This window comes from Medicago truncatula, chromosome 4, assembly GCF_003473485.1.
Source record: "Medicago truncatula cultivar Jemalong A17 chromosome 4, MtrunA17r5.0-ANR, whole genome shotgun sequence".
Taxonomy (NCBI): Eukaryota; Viridiplantae; Streptophyta; class Magnoliopsida; order Fabales; family Fabaceae; genus Medicago; species Medicago truncatula.
The window spans coordinates 9,774,150-9,794,693 of record NC_053045.1 but is presented as its reverse complement, the minus strand read 5'-3'; the positions used below and the strand labels follow the sequence as shown (position 1 = coordinate 9,794,693).

Here is a 20,544-nt window from a genome sequence, read left to right as displayed (position 1 = left end):
GCAGCAAAGTGATTGATGGTTAAATTGGCATCATCACTGATTTGAAGTCAAGGTGGAGAATTGTGAGAGTTAACTTAAAATCAGAAATCTGGAGAATCGTGCCACGATGGAGAAGCATCGCGCCACGATTGTTGAAGCAAGTTTCTGAGGAGCTACTGGAAATTTCGTGCCGCGATGGCATCGCTGAAGATAAAAATAAAACGTATTTTCAGTTAGATTTGTTTCAGTTTTTTTTAAAGTGTTTACTTTCCACTATAAATATAAGTTTTGTATCAGATGATAAAGTGTGTAGAAAAACAGGGTTTAGAACCCAACATACAAACTAGGGTTTATAGAGAATTTCTCTTGGCAACAACACTAGGGTTGGGATTGTTTTGATTCACCTTGAACAAAGCACTATTAGGATTGAGTCTCTTGGTCACGGGAAGAGGCTGGGACTTGGGTAGAATTAGGTTTGAAGACTGATTCTTGTAACTCAATATCTCTTTGTAAAGAAACTCATATCATTATAGTGGATCGGAGAGCTGCTCTCCCCCCCAGACTAGGTCATCATTAGACCGAACTGGATAAACAAATTCTTGTGTTCTTTCTCTCTCTTCCTTTTATCACTTGCTGTTTATTTTTGTTTGAATTATTTGCTACCCGCTTGATTTGATTACTTGGTATTAATTTGCTCCACGCATCAAGTTTTATTGGTGTGGTTTTCTCAACGAATTCACAACACATACCATATAAGAAGTGCTGAAAGAACACTTCATCATAAAACCCACTTTAGATGTTACTAGTAAAAATTAACAAATTTGGATCATAGGAAAAAATCAAGATCACCTAATTTTATTTTATTTTTAATAGCAAAGATATAAAAAAAATAATAAAAAAGAGAGAATTGAATGTTCAAGATAAAATGTGCATAAAATGCATACACAGAATGAATGACATACTAGCTGAAGCTTTATATTTTTCTCAATAGCATCCTTTTTCTCTTTAGTTAACTTTGAAATTTGTTCTTTTGCCGAAAATAATAAGAAAATCAAGATAAGAAACAATATTTCAGAAGTAAAAATTATGGAAGTAGTTTTTTTTTTTTCTTTCTGAGGGAAACTTATGGAAGTAGTTGAGAAAGACTGTTCGTTTTAACATTTCAGTTACTTATGAGCTATAAAAGTAGAGGTTTAAGATTTGTTATTTGATATTTGTTTTAATTTTTAGTTACAACTCTGTTTTAGAAGCATATTGCTATTCAATAAAAATTATTTTTTTGTCTTCCTTATATTTTGCGAGTCATGCTTAAAAAAACAACTCTCAATTTGCACAATTCAACCTTATATCCGGAATCTTGTAAGAACTGCATGCAATTAGAAAATAAAAACGATTAAAATATGCAGCATAAGTGAAAAACGCTATATATTCAAGAAACAATTTGTTGTTTGTCGTTAGTTACCATTTCTGAAGTGATATCTTCTTATGCTTTGCTTTGAATGAGAAACTTATGGATGCAATGCATATTAGGAGGTGCCTTCTTTTGAGGTTGCATTGTAACTTCAAAGTGAAAATGTAAATATGAGGGCAAACAGACAATGAAAGTTATGAGTATAAAAGAAGAAGACTTGACATTAAACATCAATTATTTCTTATGTACGTAATCTTGGAAAAATCAGACACAAAATTCTCACAAATAGTAAATTATGGATAGAGATAAGTACAAACAAATATAACTCATAATAAAATAAAGCACACGAAAACTTCTTAATTTAGGCTAAGGTATGTGCGAAAACATCGAATTTAAAAAAAAATGTGGCTTAGTAAATGATATGGTCCCTTAAATTATTTGTTGGTTACATTTTAGTCCCATAAGAGCACAAATATCGGCAGTGTCTTTTGGCACATAAGGTCCACGTGTGGCTACTAGTGTCAGGAAAGGCATGGATAATTGCATAACAGTTGGTATCTTTTCTTGGCTACGGTTCCAAATTCTACCATTGTGTCTTAAAGCAATTCTTTCTCTTCCTCACACACATTTTGTAAGATTAGTGGGACCCATTATAAGTTTTGTAAGAATGGTATGGATGTTTAGAAAATGTAGTTGAGTGGTTTAAATAATTGAAAAGTGTGAAGTAATATAAAGTATTACTGGGACCCATTTATACCACCCATGTAGAGTGGCATGGATGTGGGTGCTCTAAGTTATTAACGTTACAATTTAATTCCTTTAGGTTATCTTCCAGCAACCGAATAAATCCCCACCATCAAAACCGTTAAGCCAACGTCTAAGGTGGATATATATTGCAAGTTGTCACGCCACCGTTCACATGTCCTTATTTAGCGTTTTCGCAAAAGACTGACGGTGAGGATTTATTTGGCTAACAAATACTAACTTAAGGGACCAAATTGTAACTTTAATAACTTATGGGACCAAAATGTAACCAATAAATAACTTAAGGGACCAAATCATTAATTAAGCCAAAAAATAAAAAATAAAAAAAGGTAATTTGCCACCACATGTAAGTACCTAATAAAACAATATAACTAATATTTCTAGTAGTACAACAACCACTTTCTGCACACATAAACTAACAAGAACTCATGAACAACTTTTGAATGCTTAAGGTATCAGGCTTAGTTCAACCCATGTTTTGTTTTTATAAAGATAAGGCTAAGACTATTTTAGAAGTTTATTTAGCTAAAAATGATTAACTTTAATCAATTATATAAATGTTATGATTTGTAAACAAATATAACATCTTGATTATTCTTCGTTGCATTTCGTCGTGCTTTTGTGTGCATGAGAGAGACTAAAAAAGATAGAGAACAAGACCTTGAATATCACAAGTAGACCTAGGCAACAATACTTCTTTGGATTTGTAGACTACATCTTCTTTGGGTAGCAACACCGTATGCAAAAAAATTTCAAAATATTATTTTATGTTATATTAATAAATTAAAAAATATAATAAGGATTTATTCAAAATATAATTTTATGTTTATATTAGTAAATTAAAAAATATAATAAGGTATTGAATAATTAGATGATGAGTACATATTCGATCAAAACTTAAGGATAACAATGTGTTCATCCTCCTATAATTGAGATTGGAGGAAAATATACCTTTAAAATAAGAAATAAAAATGTCATTATTATTCTTCTTTACATGTCTTTCTACTTTTGTAAGCAAATGATTATTCACATAATCAAGCAAATTATTTCACCTATAATATCAGAAATAGACGTAGGCAACAGAACTCCAATATTAGGCCTAACACAATATTTCTCAGGAACTGTAGTCTTAACCTGCAAGTTGCAACACCATCAATTTCAATCCAAATCAAAATTATAACCTTTCGTAAATAACACTATATAAAAACAAACAACATAGAAACATCAATACCTTGAAAGCCAGATAATTATCAGACTTGTTAGACATCTGGAAAGAGGATAAGATCTGTTTATTCAATTCAACTGTGTTCACAAAAACCAAGAAAGTGTTAAAAACAAAAAATTAGAAATTAGAACAAGACCCTATATTAGAAATTCTTAAATCTAGAGTCTGAACTGTTTTGTATTTTTGAACACCTCTGATTTTATATTAAGTGTTCAACCAAACAATATTCTTTGTAATCTTTGTTTTATAAAAGTCTCTTGCTTTTGTGCTTGAGCATATGAAGTCTCTTGCTTGTGTGCTTGAGTATTGAAAGTCTCTTGTATGTGTGCTTGAGCAATTGTAATCTTGCATACTTTTTATGAGTTGTTGACATTTATTTAACTTTATTAATTCTTGACAGCAATTGAACTTCGAGTTCTTGACAGCAATTCAACTTGTGAAATTGGTTTCAGTTCAGTTTGAAAACAATAATGAACGGGTTCACCCAATCATAACACTGGTTCGGTTCGACTTGAACCCACAACTGTTCATGTTTTAGCTTATTTTTTAGACCAAACTTATGAAAGGATGAATGGGAGAGATACAAGACCTAATGTGTTAAATTGATTCTTTGCATACACAACTGATTTTCTAAAACATAGCATACTGTTGCACAAATCTCTCTCTACTTGTTTTCACAAATTTCTTAAAATTGATTACTTGTCGACATTTTTTATTCGTTTAGTGTATGCTGGAACTGTGTGTAGTTTATGTTGGAACTGTGTGTAATTTTCTGCTGGAACTGTGTGTAGATCGAACTCTTAATTTGATGGATAACAACTGATGTATGCTGATAGTTAGTTTGGTTGAACTCTTTTCTTAATTTGTCTAACCTGTTGCCTAGGCCATTGTTTTGAGTTAAATGTATTGGAACTTGTTACTTTAAGCCACATAGTGCATGCAGTTGTGTCATCATCTTATCTGCCCATTCACACTGTTGCCTAGGCCATTGTTTTGAGTTAAATGTATTGGAACTTGTTACTTTAAGCCACATAGTGCGTGCAGCTGCGTCGTCATCTTATCTGACCATTTTGTCACAAAAGAGTGTGAATGTCTTATTGTGCTTGTTGTTTGATATTATGTAGATGTTTTTGAGGTGTGGTGAGGAAATAGATTTTTTTATTTCAATAGGGTATCCATCTGAAAGTTATTCCAGGTATATGATACAAATGTCTTAATCTTCATAATGGTGAAACTTTTACTCAATTTGAATTATCATCAATGTCAATTGACACTGTTGCTATGTTATGTTTGTGTGTCTGCAAAATGCTATGTTATGTCAAGATTATTTGGATTTAAAAGTGTTATGTTTACCCTTCATGGTGTCATCACTTGTTTGTTTTTTATTGTGTGGGCTTTTCATTTTAAACTTTCTTTAGGAATTCTATAGGATATACCATGTATACAAGTATTGAAATGTTGAAAGTTTAAACTATATTTGCTATAATTTTATGTTTCTGTCTTTCATGTATGGACTATTTGGATCCAAACGGAAGGGAAATTTACTGGCCTCCATCTTATTACCTTTAGAATTATTAAGAATTAAGTTTTTTTTTAGTTTATAAACATCATTGTAGATTAGACTGTCAATCATAAAATTTGTATTGATCTGGAAGTTAACGTTGTGTCCAGAGTGTTTGACGCCACAAATAATTTTATATGAATGTAAAATTCAAATTTTAGTTTATGGATTAGTTAATATTTTTTATTAATTAGTATTCATATTTTATGATTTATTATTCTTTTTTTAAATAAATTTCACAAATTTCGACAATTCGAAAGTGTCGCAAAGAGTATTTTAAAAAAATAGTTTTAAGGAATTGCGGCTGTTATGAACTGTCGCAACACCCCTTTTCAAACAAAACAAAATGTACTTTGCGACTGTTATGACCCGTCGCGGCTGTTGGTACGACCGTTCCTTGAATTGTCGCAAAAGACAGATGCGACCCCAACATTAGCGCCTGTTGGGGAAGAGTCTCAAATGTACATTTGCGACCTTTCTAACAGTCGCAATTCGTCATTTTAAAAGTCGCCAAATGCATTTTTTCTTGAAGCTGATTTGAAAACAAAGTAATAAATAAAAGATAAGAGTTTAGAGTTTGCAATTTTTATCTGTTTGCAACAGAGAAAGTTTACGTGTTTTGATTGCAAAAATATTAGCAGCAGTTAGGATCCTCTATATTCATTTGTTGGAATTATTTAATAGTCAAGTCGCGTTCTGTTATTCTAAGTAGACTATCTAAGTGATGAGTTCGTTGGTACGTGATAGCCTAATCAGTTTGTCAAGTTGCACTTGATGGTCGCACAATGATCCTTATGTTTCGGGTCTTACTCTCTCAGTTGATTTCGGTCTATCCCTCCGCCTGTTGAGTTGCAATTGTTGGCCACACGGTGATCCATACGTATGGGGTCTTACTCCCTCAGTGTTAATTGAAACATATACTTAAATTGGCGTTCCTAAATTTCCAAAGATATCGTTGCTAGTGTTCCTAAAGTTTTTCTCATCTATGAGTCTTAGAAGTACATAGCACATTTTCCCTCTTGGTAGTTCTATAAACGGGCAACCCTATCAGCATTTACCTGACCCAGGTCGAGGAGAATGGAGTTATCAGGCTGATTTAGGTTGTGAAGTCATTTGTTTCCTTAATTACTAACTAGTTACATTCTAATTTCAGCAGATTTTACTTAATAGTAGTTATGCCACCTCCTAAGTAATTATTATCAGGGTCCAATCGCTTTCGGTTTCTTTCGCTAGTTACTAACTAATTACTTCCTTGTTAGGCATCTATAAATAACAAGTTATAAATATCAATATTAGGCCATGTCACTACCTAAGTGCCTAAATGAGAGTTATGTTCTAGAGGAGAAAAATCTTACGCATTACAGTAAAACTAAATCACAGACAGAAGATAACTGAATAAATGACTATAAATTAAATAATTATCCAACAAATATAATAAAGTTTCATCTTAGAACCCTAGCCTATAAATATTTAGTTACTCATGGTAACTAAAGACAAATTACAAAAGAAATAAAACATACCATAGAGAAACTTGGAGTGAGGAGAGAGAAACTACTCCCTGGAAGCTCCTAGTGTTTGCCTTCCTCTTGAACCACTTCGTTCTGAATGAGAAATTTGGAATGAGGAATGAGGTAATTATAGGGAGAGTTTCCACTTGAAGTTGGGACCAAAACCGAACTTTTTCCTGCTAAAAAGTAGGAAAAAGTTGTTTTTGCCCGCACTAAGCAGTGCTCGGGGCGCACAGCTCATGTCCTAGGCGCATGAGTGTGCAGAACAACTTATGCCCTAGGTACATGAGGCATTTCCTAGGCGTATGATTCATGCCCTAGGCGCATGTAAGTGTGTTATGAGCCTTAATTCTCTGTTTTTCCATCCATTTGGGTGTTTGCTTCCATATAAGATGTATTGTGACCTAAGAACATAATTTCTCCCTCTGTAAAGTCTTATGATGACTCTTGAATCTTCATTCTTGATCTTCCCAATGTCTATAAGACTTTTTGATGTTCTTCATATCAAAAACACCTTTGAATTGCTATGTTTCGGGAATAATAGAATTACAGACTCAAATATATAAAACATTACAAATGACCCAAAATTATAGACAATTGTTCTAATACTCCTCAGTTCTGCTGATAAAACCTATTGAATTTGACTGAAAAACATGCTAAAAATAACGTAAGATAACCTATCATCAATTATGTTTACATCATTCATAGACCACCCCAATAAACTTTTGGACTTATTTTTATTTCTTATGCTTTTATTATGTTTTATCAGGTTAAGCCCTTGCTACCAACCCTAAGTATAAAAGCTATAACAATGCCTCTTGGCTGCTTCATGAATAAACTTATAAAGTTTTATATTTTCTTCTTCTTTTGCATTCTTAGTTTAATAGTAGCTAGAGTAGCATAGCCTATCAGTTTTGATGTTTTATCAGTAAAAATATTATAAAAGAAAAACAAAAGTGATATGAAAAATCAAAATTAAAAAATTTCAATTTATTATTTATCCTAAACAAGTATATGTGGCAATTTTTGAAGTTAGGTCAATTAAGGTATTTTTAGTTACCTATCTTTAAGTTTACGGTGGAAGTGGATGGATTGATGAAAGTCACTTTCATAGTGTCGATAACCTTTTTTTTTTTAAAACAGCAAATTTTATTAAACAACCAAATCCCCGCTCAAGACGAACAAAGACCGATGAAACTGAGAATACAAACAAAAGGCGCCGTATATAGTTGGAACCGCCACATAATTATACACCAATCTGAGAGTTAGCATTCCAATGCCACTACTAAATCCAGAATTGGGTCGCCACAAAATTACATCAAAGTTCAAAGCACAAAGCAGTTTCTCAGTTCTTTGATTTGGAATGCTTCACAAGCCAGTCAATAACAGAGTCGATGTTGGTTGAGTTTTTGCACGAGATCATGAAGCAACAAATTTCTCTATCAGTAATTGATTTCAGATCCATTTGGTCGGTCAAATCTTGTTTAGACACAGCCCATGGCTTGTCAATCTTGTTTCCCAACACCGATAAAGGGATACCACTCAATGATGGCTTGCTCAGCAAATCATGAAGTTCACTTCTTGATATGCTAAGGTTATCTGGATCAGCAGCATCAACAAGAGAAACGATAGCAGAAACCGCACGACAGTAACGTTCCCACATGCTACGGAACCTACGTTGCCCTCCTAAATCCCATATCTTTATTGTAACATTTCCTTTTGTTACTTTCCTCATATTGAATCCCACTGTAGGAATCATTTCCTCGCTGTATCCACCGGTAGTAACAGCATTTACAAGGGAAGTCTTTCCAGCATTCTGAAGTCCTATAAGAGATATCTCCATCTCCTGCTTGAAGAAAAGGAATTAACGTAACCAATTCAGAAAAGCTTCCCTCGATTTTGCAATAATACATATTAACTATGCTACTTATATTCAAGGAAAATGAGTGGAGTGAACCATACAATTTAATCCCTAAAATTGTAGTAGTTATTTTCATCATAAGTAAAATTTCAAAATAATATATAAAATTGAAAATCGACAATCACATTAGTGCTTTTAGGATAGTTTTTAGGAGTAAATTGACCAACATTAAAGAACTAATGTGATCAAAGAATTTTCAACTTTAGAGATCATTATGGAATTTCAATAACTTAATATATGAAATTGCTTGGTGCTATTGATTTTAGGGACTAAATCAATGATTCACTCATAAAGGCATAGTCTAAGATAACGATGTTTAGGATAAAATCACATCGCTTCTGTTAGATAATAGTCTATTGGGTTTAGGATATTGAGCTCATTATATTTATTCATTTTGATATGGAGCGTTTTATATTTTTAAGTTAGTAATTGTTGTTGAACTAGAGAGTTAGCGAGGTATCGGTTAACATCTCTCAACAATAATTCTCTTTGTTCAAGCGATTATGCTGAGAAAGGAATTTTGTCTCTCATGTTGAAGTTGAGCCTAACTCATTGCTTACGAATGCCTCCTCTTTATAAGTTGAATAAGGAAATTCTTGTGATCTCAAAGCAAAATCATTTTAAAATTTGGAAACCAAATATGTATCAATATGATTTTTTCATTTCTCATAGAAATCTTTTGTTATGTTATATGTTGGTATTTATTAGTATAATATATATGCTATTTGGTTTAGAAATATATATGTTATAGAAATATATTTGTTATAGAGATATTTTTTTTTATTTTTAGATATTTATATTATATATATGGTTAGGATCAAATGACACCATGGTGTCAAAATTAGTTTGACACCAAATCTCATCCATTCATTTTATTTAATCCAAAGGCTTAAAACTATCACCAAATTAATTAATATACACCAAATACTCTCTATCACCTAATTAAAAAATATCTATCATCATTAATTTATAATCAAACATTCCATTTTATTTCTTTTTGTTCCTCTTTTATTTCCCCAAATTTTTATAATCATATTCAAACTTCTTTTCTAAACTTTTTTATAAAATGAATGTTTGAACTCATATACCTATGGTTGTTTGAGTCATCATCAACATCAATGATATTTCTTTGTCTTTATCTCATATACTCATATTTTTTTAATAATTAATTAAATTGTATTAAAAAAAACCAACAAGCTCGACAAATGATTCTTGAATTGTTCATGCTAATTAGATTATTTTGTCACTCATAGGTCTAATTTTTTTTAGAGGATTCGTTGTGTCTCATGTTTAACTGAATTATGATTTATCATGATGTTATAAAAATTATAAAGTTTGAGTTTGTGCTTATGGCCAAAAGAAAAAAATTAGGGGAAAATAAAAAGGGTTTGAATCTACCAAAAACAAGAAGGTATTGTTTGATTATGAATTAATGATGATATATATGTTTCTTAATTAGGTGATAGAGAGTATTTGATGTATGTTAATTAATTTGGTGATAGTTTTAAGCCTTTGGATTAAATGAAATGAATGGATAAGATTTGGTGTCAAACTAATTTTGACACCATGGTGTCATTTGATCCTATCCCTATATATATATATATATATATTAGAATAGAATATTGAGTTTAGGGGTTGTTATGAGATTTTAGAGAGTTTTGGAGGAGAAAGAGAAATAAGATAAAATAGAAAAGAAAAGTTATAAATAGGAGAGACCTAGTTTAGAAAAACATAACGTACGATCAATTTTGGAGTAAAGGGAGAAAAAGCCAAGAGAAGGGAGAGAGACCTAGGAAGCTGCGATTTTTATATTCCAAGGTAAGAGTGAGACTAACATTCAATAATCTTGAGTCTATGATTCTGAAAATTGTATTTAATATGTTGTAGGTTTAGTTTTTGAGAATTTGAGAATTAGGGTTAAGAGTGATGATTGTGATGATTTTGAATGAAAGTGAAGTTGAATAATATAGGTTGCTTTTTCTGATTTTTCTTTTCATCTCTGCCCCGAATTTGAAATTAATAGGTCAAGAATTGGTCTTAGGTGTAAACACGAAAGTTGTAGGTATGGATGTTATCTTTCTAATGCCGTTGGTCTGACGTCAAAACAATTTATAGAACTTGAGTTATAGTCAAATTACTGCACGTAGGTCATAGTGAATTTTTATGAATTTCAGCACAACTTTGTCCGAATTTGAAATGAAAACTGGTATTGATTGGTATAGAATTGGTCTTAGGTGTAAACACGAAAGTTGTAGGTATGATTGTTAGCTTTCTAATGCCGTTGGTTTGACTTCAAAAGGATTTATAGAACTTGAGTTATATTCAAATTACTGCATGTATGTCACAGTGAATAATTGAATATGATTGATGAATTAATATATGAATGTATATGTTTATGAGTATGATGTTTTTTATGATTGATGAATTAGTATATGTATGTATATGTTGTGAATACGATATTGTCCATGATTGATGAAGTGTTATATGTATATATGATGTTTTAAGATGTTGATTATTATTTGATGTTGTTATATTGTGATATAATTGTATATGCATTACTTGAATTATATGTGAATAATTGAGACGTTGATAACTTGCATTTGATATTATTATGTCATGCTGTTTTTGTATACTGTTGTGTTGCTGTTGTTATTTAACTAAGCTGCATGAGTCGGTCTAAGTTGATTAAGATGATGAAGTTCCAAATTATTGGATTATATAAGAGGTTGTCGATTTAAGATGTTAAGAGGTCGAGTCCATGCATTAGCATTTCATTGTTGGGGGCTTGATGCCATGGAGCCTTTGCTCGCTATGCCCTGGAGCCTATTTACGCTCAAATACGTTGGGGGCTTGATGCCCTGGATCGGTACCACATGCATATAAGAGGTGTAAGTTGCATAGTCAAGTTGGAGTCACATTTGTCGAGTCAAAGATGTTTAAGTTGCCAAGTTGTTGAAGCTATGAATCTTTATATGAACTATTAAAGATGTGATATATGATATATTATTGTCTATGATAAATATTATGATGATTTTAGGTTGTTAAATATAATTATTGAATTATATGCTTAATATTATTGTTTTGTGAAATCTCACCCCTTCTGCTTGGAAATGTTGCTCTTCGTATGAGTAACTTGCAGGTAATCAAGAATAGTTGATGTCGTGTGAGCATTCTCTCTCGTGTGTCTTAGGTGCTCTGATACATAACGGGATGTGAACTTTGTTATTGCTTTTCTATTCCTTACGAATTGTTTTTGAAGATTTATGACTATGTTTTTAGATTGAATTTTTATGAGACATTTATGAAGAGGCCTTCGTGCCAAAGACTGTTTAGTTATTGAATAAATTCCGCTGCGAAATATTAAAGATTTTGTTATTGAATTTTAAAGGATAAATAGTTATTTATTCAGTTTATGATTTTAAGAAAAGAATGTGCCTTTCCGTTTATGCGAATACTCTGATTATTTTTATGAAATTTTTATGTTGGGAAAACGGAGTGTTACAAAAATGATGACGATTTTTTGTTGAGCGTATGCATTGTTGAGTCATATGTTCATATATTCATAAGTAGGATATTTACATCCAATGAAGACGACTAGGATATTATATCTAACGAGGACGAAAATAATACTTTGTATTCAAATGACGACAACCGGTAGCGCATGCATATAAAGTCGTGTTTAGGCGCATTACATACATTTGATAATTGATTAAATGTGTCGTATTTATTTATGTGCTTGATGAACCTTGGTGATTTATGTGCATTGGTGAACGTGATGAATTACATGCTTGGTAAAATTTGATGAATATGTGATGATGTTGAAAATGTACTTGTGTATAATTATACTTGTTCCAAAGTACTAAAAACACTTAAAACTTTAAAATCCTAAACTAAGCATAGATTAGATGTTAAAGACAATGCAATCACTCAATTACTTGTCCACTATAAGAGTAAAGTGCAACCTGATAATCAATTTATTTACCGGTTATCAATTTGCTTACAACAAGGTGGAGTATGTTTGTGATTGCTAAAAAACTTCTTTATAATTCATTTGGCCATTCATAATAGTATAGGAAAAACTTTTTATAACATATTTTTGTTAATGTGGTGAGGCAATGTTCCTTCAATAGGTTGCTTTTTTAATATATGATTGGTCATATTATGTGAGGCGTAACTTCATTAGTAATTAACATAACATACATTCTACTTGTTCATAAATATTAAATTGTGCCTTATATTTGTACATAACTTTACGATGGTATACTTGTTTTCCTCTTTACCCTCACGAAAGGTTAAAAAAATAATACAATTATTTACAGGAAAAAGTAATATAAAGTTTGTAAAATTGTATTCAATTATATTGATTATTATTTTTATGACATGAAGTACATCCTAAGTGTACTAAAGGGACAAAAATAACACATTGATATATTTAAGTGACATTTAGTAATGATTATAAAATTCAGAAGAGCTTTTAAAATTTTATAATGCTTAAACTATTTAATTATTTCTATAAGACCATGAACTTTACTATACACTATAAAGAGATCAAGTCATTTATTATTATTTGGATGCAAATAGGAAAAAATATGGTTGAAACTCAGAAGTTAGTTTATGTTATACTTTTATTTCTTTCTATATTTCTTTTCACTAACTCTCCTTTGAGTCAGATTATTTTTAGTGAATGTAAAACAGATAAAGATTGTCCAAAATATCAGAGAGCTAATATTAGGTGTCGTAAAGGCCAATGTGTAAGGATCTAAAACAACCTAATGAGATAAATGAGTTCTTTCTCTAGCAAGAGAATTGTACAATATTCCCTATGCTAGAATATTCCACTTGTTGTCATTTAGTTTTTGTTCATGCACTCAATAATTATTATTTTCTTCTTATGTTTTTCCCTAGTTTCAAGTTATGAATTTGTATTCTAAGATGATGGAAATGAAATAAGGCAGCAAAGAGTTTTATCTATAGGATCTCCTTATCTCGTAAATTTGGTGGTATCACCATGACTTGCAATCCAGACACATCACACCTATAATAATAAGTTTAATAGTTATGTTGAAATTGGTGAAGTACATTGAAAATAACACAAATTCAACATCGTCAAAATTGAAATTGAAGACTTTATTCACTTTTAGGTATAATGTAGGTAGAAAAAAGTTAAAAAAAGGTTAGTTTTTAAGTGTGTTTTTTAGATTTAAGTCAAAACCATTTTGTCTAAAATCGAAAACTATACTTTGTTTAAACAAAATTTTGAAACATGATGACAAATCTGGCAAGTGCACCAACTGCTTAAGTAATTTAGTATCAAGATTATCGTCTCCACAAGGATTATTTTGTGACGAGAATGTTCTATTAGAGACATGAAAAACCTTCCTCAATCTCAAAATTGCTCTGTTTGATTTTTATTCTTCCAAATCATATATTGAATGGTGATGTAAAACTCTTGGATCATCCTAAGTATTTTACGATAGAATATCCATGCATATGATAATGAAGTTTCATCTTTGATAATTCTCCAATTAATATTATTAATGAATAACTTTATGAATAATTTAATATTTATGAATTGGTTTCTCTTCAAAATTGAACCTAATCATATAGATGAAATAATGAGAATAATTTCGAGTGTAATAACCATCTTCATCATGAGAACATTCTTCCATCAGAGTTGATAATTTTCTCTTCTATTTGAGACGACAATATCTTACTGGTCAATTAACCTTAAATCATGTGGCTTTAGGAGTTGTCATGTGACTTTAGAAGTAATCTTGTGTAGCTTTCAACTATTAACCTCTTATTCCTTGAATCTTTAAGGATTTTTTGAAAATCATGTGGTGAGGAGAATGAATCAATTAATCATTAATCTCATCAGCTTTTTGAATCTTTAATCGACACTCTTTTCATTCAAACAATATTCGTTCAATATCTTCTTTGAGCTTGTGAACTATGATGCTACTATTTCCGTATTCTTATATTGAGTAGATACATGTACTTACAAAATAATTTATTAAGAAGGTTATTTTTGGAGTTTAGCGAGAATAATTTTTTTTAAAAAGTTACTAGTGAGTTGGAATAATTATTTAGAGATGGTAATTATTCGATATTTTAACGGTTTAAGTGAGTAGTAACTTTTGAGAATTGGTTAGTAAGGATGTTGAGCCCATTATGACAATTGAAAACCTATCCCAATTAAGAGGTGACTATATAAGCATAACTCTTATGATCATAGCGTACGTTCTACTTGTTCATAAATATCCAATGGTGTTTTATATTCGTACATAACTTTATGATGATATAATTGTTTTTCCCTTTACTCTCACGAAATGTTAAGAAAACAATACAATTATTTACAGGAAAAAGTAATCTAAAGTGTGTAAAATTGTATTCAGTTATATTGATTATTATTTTTATTACTTGAACTCCTTCCTAAGTGTGTTAAAGAGACAAAAATAATATAGTGATATATTTAAGAGACATCTAGTAATAATTTTAAAATTCTGAAAGGGCTTTTCAAATTTTATAATGTTTAAACTATTTAATTATTTCTCTAAGACCATGAACTTTACTGTACACTATAAAGAGATCGAGTCATTTACTATTATTTGGATGCAAATAGGAAAAAATATGGTTGAAATTCCGAAGTTAGTTTATGTTATAATTTTACTTTTTTCTATATTTCTTTGTATATCAATATCTATTTTTTCTTGTAAAACTGATAAAGATTGTCCAAAACTTTGAGGAGTTAATGTTAGGTGTCGTAAAGGTGCATGCATATCGATCTAAAACATCATAATGAGATAATGAGTTCTCTTTATCTAGCAAGAGAATTGTACACTATACCTTATGCTAGAATATTCTACTTGTTGTCATTTAGTTTTTGTGCATGCACTCAATAATTATTATTTTCTTCTTCTATTTTCCCCTAATTTCAAGGACCTTTAAGTTATGACTTTGTAATATAAGATGAAGGAAATAAAATAAGACGTCAAAGTTTTATTTATAGGATATCTTTATCTCATAAATTTGGAGGTATCACTACCATGGCATGCAATCCAGACACATCACACCTATAATAATGAGTTTAATAGTTATGTTGAAATTGGTAAAGTACTTTGAAAATAACACAAATTTAACATCACCAAAATTGAAATATAAGACTTTGTCCAATTTTAATGTATGATTTAATCTTTTTGCATGAATCAAATAGAAGATAATTTTATCTCTTTACAGTGTATAATGTAGGTACAAAAAAGTTAAAAAAATCTTAGTTTTTAATTGTGTTTACTGTTTTAAGTCAATTCACTTTGTCTAAAATTGAAAACAATACTCTGTTGAAACAAAATTTTGAAAGATGATGATAAATTTGGAAAGTGCACCGAACTGATTAAATAATTTAGTATTAAGATTATCGTCTTTGCAATGATTGTTGTATGACGAGAATGTTCTATGAGAAACCTTTCTCAATGTCAAAATTGTTTTGTTTGATTTCTATTCTTCCAAATCATATTTTGAATAGGGAAATTTTTTGGATCGTCCTAAGTATTTTATGATAGAATCTCCATGCATATGATCATGAATTTTCATCTTTGATAATTTTTCAATCAATATCATTAATGAATAACTCAATGAATAATTCAATATTCATGAATTGGTTTCTCTTCAAAATTAATCCTAATCATTTTGTTGAAATAACGAGAATAATTTCGAGTGTAATAAACATCTTCATCATGAGAGCATTCTTACATCAGAGTTGATAATGTTATCTTCTATATGAGACGATAATATCTCATAATTTTTCTCGGTGTTTGCACACATTGTTTCTCGTTCATTAAGTATCTTTGAGATGTATTAGTTTATAGTCATGAAATTACAATCAATCATTATCTAGAATACAACTATTATGCCTTTTCCTTAAAAACTCTTTTATCATGGGAAATTACTCTTAAAAAAAAATCTTGGCAAATTAGACTAACCTCACTTAAGGTCTTCTTAAGTAACACAAACATATTCTTTATTTTTTAACTAAACACTATTCTCCTTTATTTCGTTATCAAATTGAGAATCACCTCCCGTATAATTTAACAGAGTTTAAACTCTGTTACTTCTATTTGTGTTTTAGCAATTAACTTTTTCATACGAGTATGAAATCTCTTAATTTTAACCACTTTTTCTTTCCATTTTCCACTTTGTTGATTTTTAAAACATAAGAGACCACTCATAGTATAATTTAACACGGTTTGGATGTGTTCAGATTTATAATCCGACACCCCACATACATTTTTGTAAAAATTAGAGTGTGTGAGAAGTAGATAGGATAGGAAGAGTAAAACCCTTATGAAAAACACACATGTTTACTATCAATCTTCCTTTTATGTTGGGCCTTACAAAGAAGTCACCGTTGGTTATTAACGTTTGCGTACAAAGCAATAAATATATAAAGAATTTTGCTCTTCCCCTGCACAAAACACTCGCGTCCTGCAGTCATGCATAAAATGTTCATGCGTGTGCTAAGTCACGATGCGTAACTAAACTCACACATCTTATAATCTCTGCGTGACTTAAGTCACGCACCACTGAGCCTTTCCGCGAGTTAACTCACGCAAGTTGACCGGTGGTCAGAACTGAAGAACAAACGTTTTTTTTTCTCTCACTTTGACCAGGTTTTCAACATTCAATTTACACGTTTTTAACCACTTTCACACGCTTTTTTTTTTTACCACATTTATGGTAGGTACAAACTAGGTTATCATTCCTACGTATAAATACCCTCACAAACTTCCTCTTTTCCTCACATTATCTCCTCCCACTCTCTCCCCCTCTTTCTCTTCTTCTTTTTTGCTTCTATAGTCTCTAGGCTCTTTTTACCCCTTTAGGTATATAGTAATAGCTGTTGGGGGAAATAGTGGTCAGTCGGGTTAGGAAAAAAGACATCATCCCTTGAGGTAAAAGATTAGGTTTGCTTCCTTTTACTCCCAAAATCTTTTTACCGTGGATAAAAGAATCATCAATGGGGCTATAAAAGAAACCAAATTTAAATTTACCTCAAGGAATCTTGATGTCTTTTTCCCCAACAGGACTGATCACTATTTTCCCCAAGAGCTATTGCTATATACCCAAGAGGGTAAAAATAACTTTTACCCCAAGAGGGTAAAAAGATAATAAGTAGATTAGTGAATTTAAATAAAATATATCTATTAATTATTGTAACGTTTGAATGATATTAATAAAACGAGTTATATTTATTAATTTTTTTTATTTGTATTTATATTTGCATTTATTTTATGTTTATGATTATGTATTGAATAAATAAAATCGAATTTATTTTCTAATTTTGTATTTAATGAATAAAAAAATTAGAATAATATTGAATTAGAATAAAATCGAATTTATTTCTAATTTCGAATTTATTTCAAGTTCATAAATAAATTAGAATATAGCAAATAAATAATTTAGAATAAAGTGAACAAATAATTTAGAATAAAGTAAATAAAATAATTTAGAATAAAGTAAATAAATATTGAATATAGTAAATAAAATAAAAAAAAGTAGCTACTTTGCGCCACTTAACTCACGCCACTTAACTTAACTTAACTTGCACATTATTTCACACTTACGCTAGTTAACTAGCGCAAGGGAATTATAGTATTTTCAGATGGGTGCGAGCGAAAAGTGCAGGAGGAGAGCATAATCATATATAAATTGGCCACTTAACTTTATTTCATTTTTTTTATCAAGCAAATAAATACTATAAAAGACCTGGAGAGGGCCAGAACCCTTAACAATAAAAGTGCTTACATAAAACAAAAGAGGGTGCAAATCCTCCAAGAATTAAACTAACAAAGCAATTGCTAAAAGAACAACAACAGGGAAATGGAAGAAACTTCTTCCATTTGGGTGACTAGTTTAGCTTAATATATATATATATATAATATATATATATATATATATATATATATATATATATATATATATATATATTTTCGTCTTTAATTTTTTGTGAAACAGTTGAATTGAGAAAGGAGTCATCTTGCACTTTGATATTGTCTAACAAGTCAGATCATTATGTAGCTTTCAAGGTTTTTGATTAGTTTACTCTTCAACCATGTTTCTGTTTTCACTCACTTTTTCTGAATTTTTTACCTTTTTGTTTGTTTTTTAAATTGTGTATTATGGAGAGTTCTAATTGATTTCGAGTGAAATTGATGGTGTTGTTGCAGGTGAGGTCTACTTGTGGTAATGCACAGAAGTATTATGTTGATCCTTCTTGCATTGGAGTTGTGCTGCCTAGGTCTACTTGTGATATTATAGGTTTTCCCCTCTCTTTTTCACCATTTTTTCATCAGCACTTGTTATTGCTTACTGCACCCTCTTTAGTAAATTATTTACTCTAGACAAGCTAAATCCATTGTATAAATGTAGTTTGTTCTGTTACTCACTTTCTTTGACTGTTTGTGTCATATTTACATTTTCACATTGCAGTTACAATGCTAGGCCAAAAAGAAGCCCCTCTTGACATGCAATGCAAAGATATGCTTCGCATTCAAAGCATAGTTGCAAATACTAAATTGTTTCTTTATATAGTTTAAAGAATATCGCTGTATGTGTGACATAACATATGCTGATTTTAGTTGTTTTCTTTCTTCAATGCTTGTAGTTTCATAAAGAGTCCGGTTATGTGGTTGACGAGTGCAAACTAAGAGTTGTTTAAGATCATGATGATTCTAATTTGTTTGATGATGATTCTCTAATACTAGCAAGAGTAGTAGTGTGTCATGTTGACCCATTATTCAGGAAAATATCCTCTTCACCTCCCATTTATTGAGGTGGAGCTCAATGCTTTTCGCATTTTTGCAATTTATCTTCATTTTGTAGAGCAAAAGCTATATTTAAGAGGTTCAATAAAATCACGATGCGATTTTGTTGCAAATCCATAAAAGTTTTGAGAAGTTACCGTGGAAAAGAGTACACGTCGAATAAAGTTTGTGAAGACGAAGGTGTGGAGAGACAAGTGACCATTAATAATTTCATCGAAGCATAATGGTGTATCCGAAAGAAAGAATCAAACTATCATGGAGATGTCTAAGTCCATGTTGTTCGAGAAAAGGGTGCCCAAAGAAAGTTGTCTTGAAGGTGTTGATATAGATATAAAGACATTGATATAATAAAATAAGATTTATATATAACTAGCCAAATGAAATATGCTCATTATAGTCTTGAAGCTCTAATATACACCGACAATGTAAAATCATATTGTGATGCCATCTTTATGTTAGTTCCTTCAATATCTTTTTGATTGAACAAATAACAACACAAATAGCACAATTTTTATTACTTTGTTGGCAACTTCAAGAGTAATCCAATCAACAAGTACAATCATCATATTATATGTTATATTATGGAGTTGCGATCCTCTTCATTTAATGAACGAATATATCTTTAAATAGAGATAAACTCATTTTATAGAGTTGGGAGTATATATTATTTTTAAATTAATATTATTACACGTCTTATACCTCATAACCGACCATGATAATTCATCAAGATATCTACAATATACAACAACAATCGTCTTTGGCCTCACACTTCACAATCAGGGTATTCTGATAAGGAAAATGATTTCAACGATCAATATATAATTTTTCAAGATAACAATCAATATAACCTGACAAAAAATTCAAAGATAAAATTTGCATAATCATCCATAAAAGAAAATTACGAAATGAATGACTTACCAGTTCTTGCGCTCAAGCTTTTTATTTTTCTCATAACATCCTTTCTCTCCTAAATAATAAGAAATTCAAAATAAGCAACAATATTTCAGAATTCACATCTTATTGATAGCAATCCATCAATGAATAGACATGAATAAGTTCGGTAGGGCCATGGGTTATTTTTAAATATCAGAGTTAATAATGTAAATAAATAACATGAACCTATCAACTTTAGTCAGATATAATATGGGGGACATTCCCAAGGAATATGCTTAAACTAAAAAGAAACTCAATATATTACAACAACATCATTATCAAAGGCCATTACAGTAATTGAATATCTCTCATGTGTGTCTTAGGTGCTCTGAGACGTAACGGGATGTGAACTTTGTTATTGCTTTCTATTCGTTACGTATTACCTTATGAGTTTTCATGAATAAGTCTTTAGATTGGATTT

General features: G+C 30.6%; 1 protein-coding gene, 1 long non-coding RNA gene and 1 pseudogene across 2 annotated transcripts; all 3 read right to left on the bottom strand.

The window, feature by feature from the left end:
- Window positions 1-1,172: 1,172 nt before the first annotated feature.
- On the bottom strand, window positions 1,173-3,497 carry LOC120579869 (vesicle-associated protein 1-2-like; annotated as a pseudogene).
- A 4,042-nt stretch (window positions 3,498-7,539) lies between these two features.
- On the bottom strand, window positions 7,540-8,332 carry LOC120580128 (ADP-ribosylation factor-like protein 8a). Its single transcript, XM_039833278.1, has one exon. The coding sequence runs from the start codon at window positions 8,290-8,292 to the stop codon at window positions 7,795-7,797; it is 498 nt and encodes a 165-aa protein (XP_039689212.1). The 5' UTR covers window positions 8,293-8,332; the 3' UTR covers window positions 7,540-7,794.
- Window positions 8,333-19,728: 11,396 nt separating this feature from the next.
- LOC120580134 (uncharacterized) lies at window positions 19,729-20,334 on the bottom strand. Its single transcript, XR_005645764.1, has 2 exons — window positions 20,109-20,334; window positions 19,729-19,976 (listed from the first exon to the last, which is right to left on the bottom strand). It is a non-coding gene; the product is annotated as an uncharacterized lncRNA (long non-coding RNA).
- Window positions 20,335-20,544: the final 210 nt, after the last annotated feature.

Coding starts and splice junctions, on each gene's coding strand:
- LOC120580128 (XM_039833278.1), bottom strand. CDS start 8,292: ATGGAGATATCTCTTATAGGACTTCAGAATGCTGGAAAGACTTCCCTT.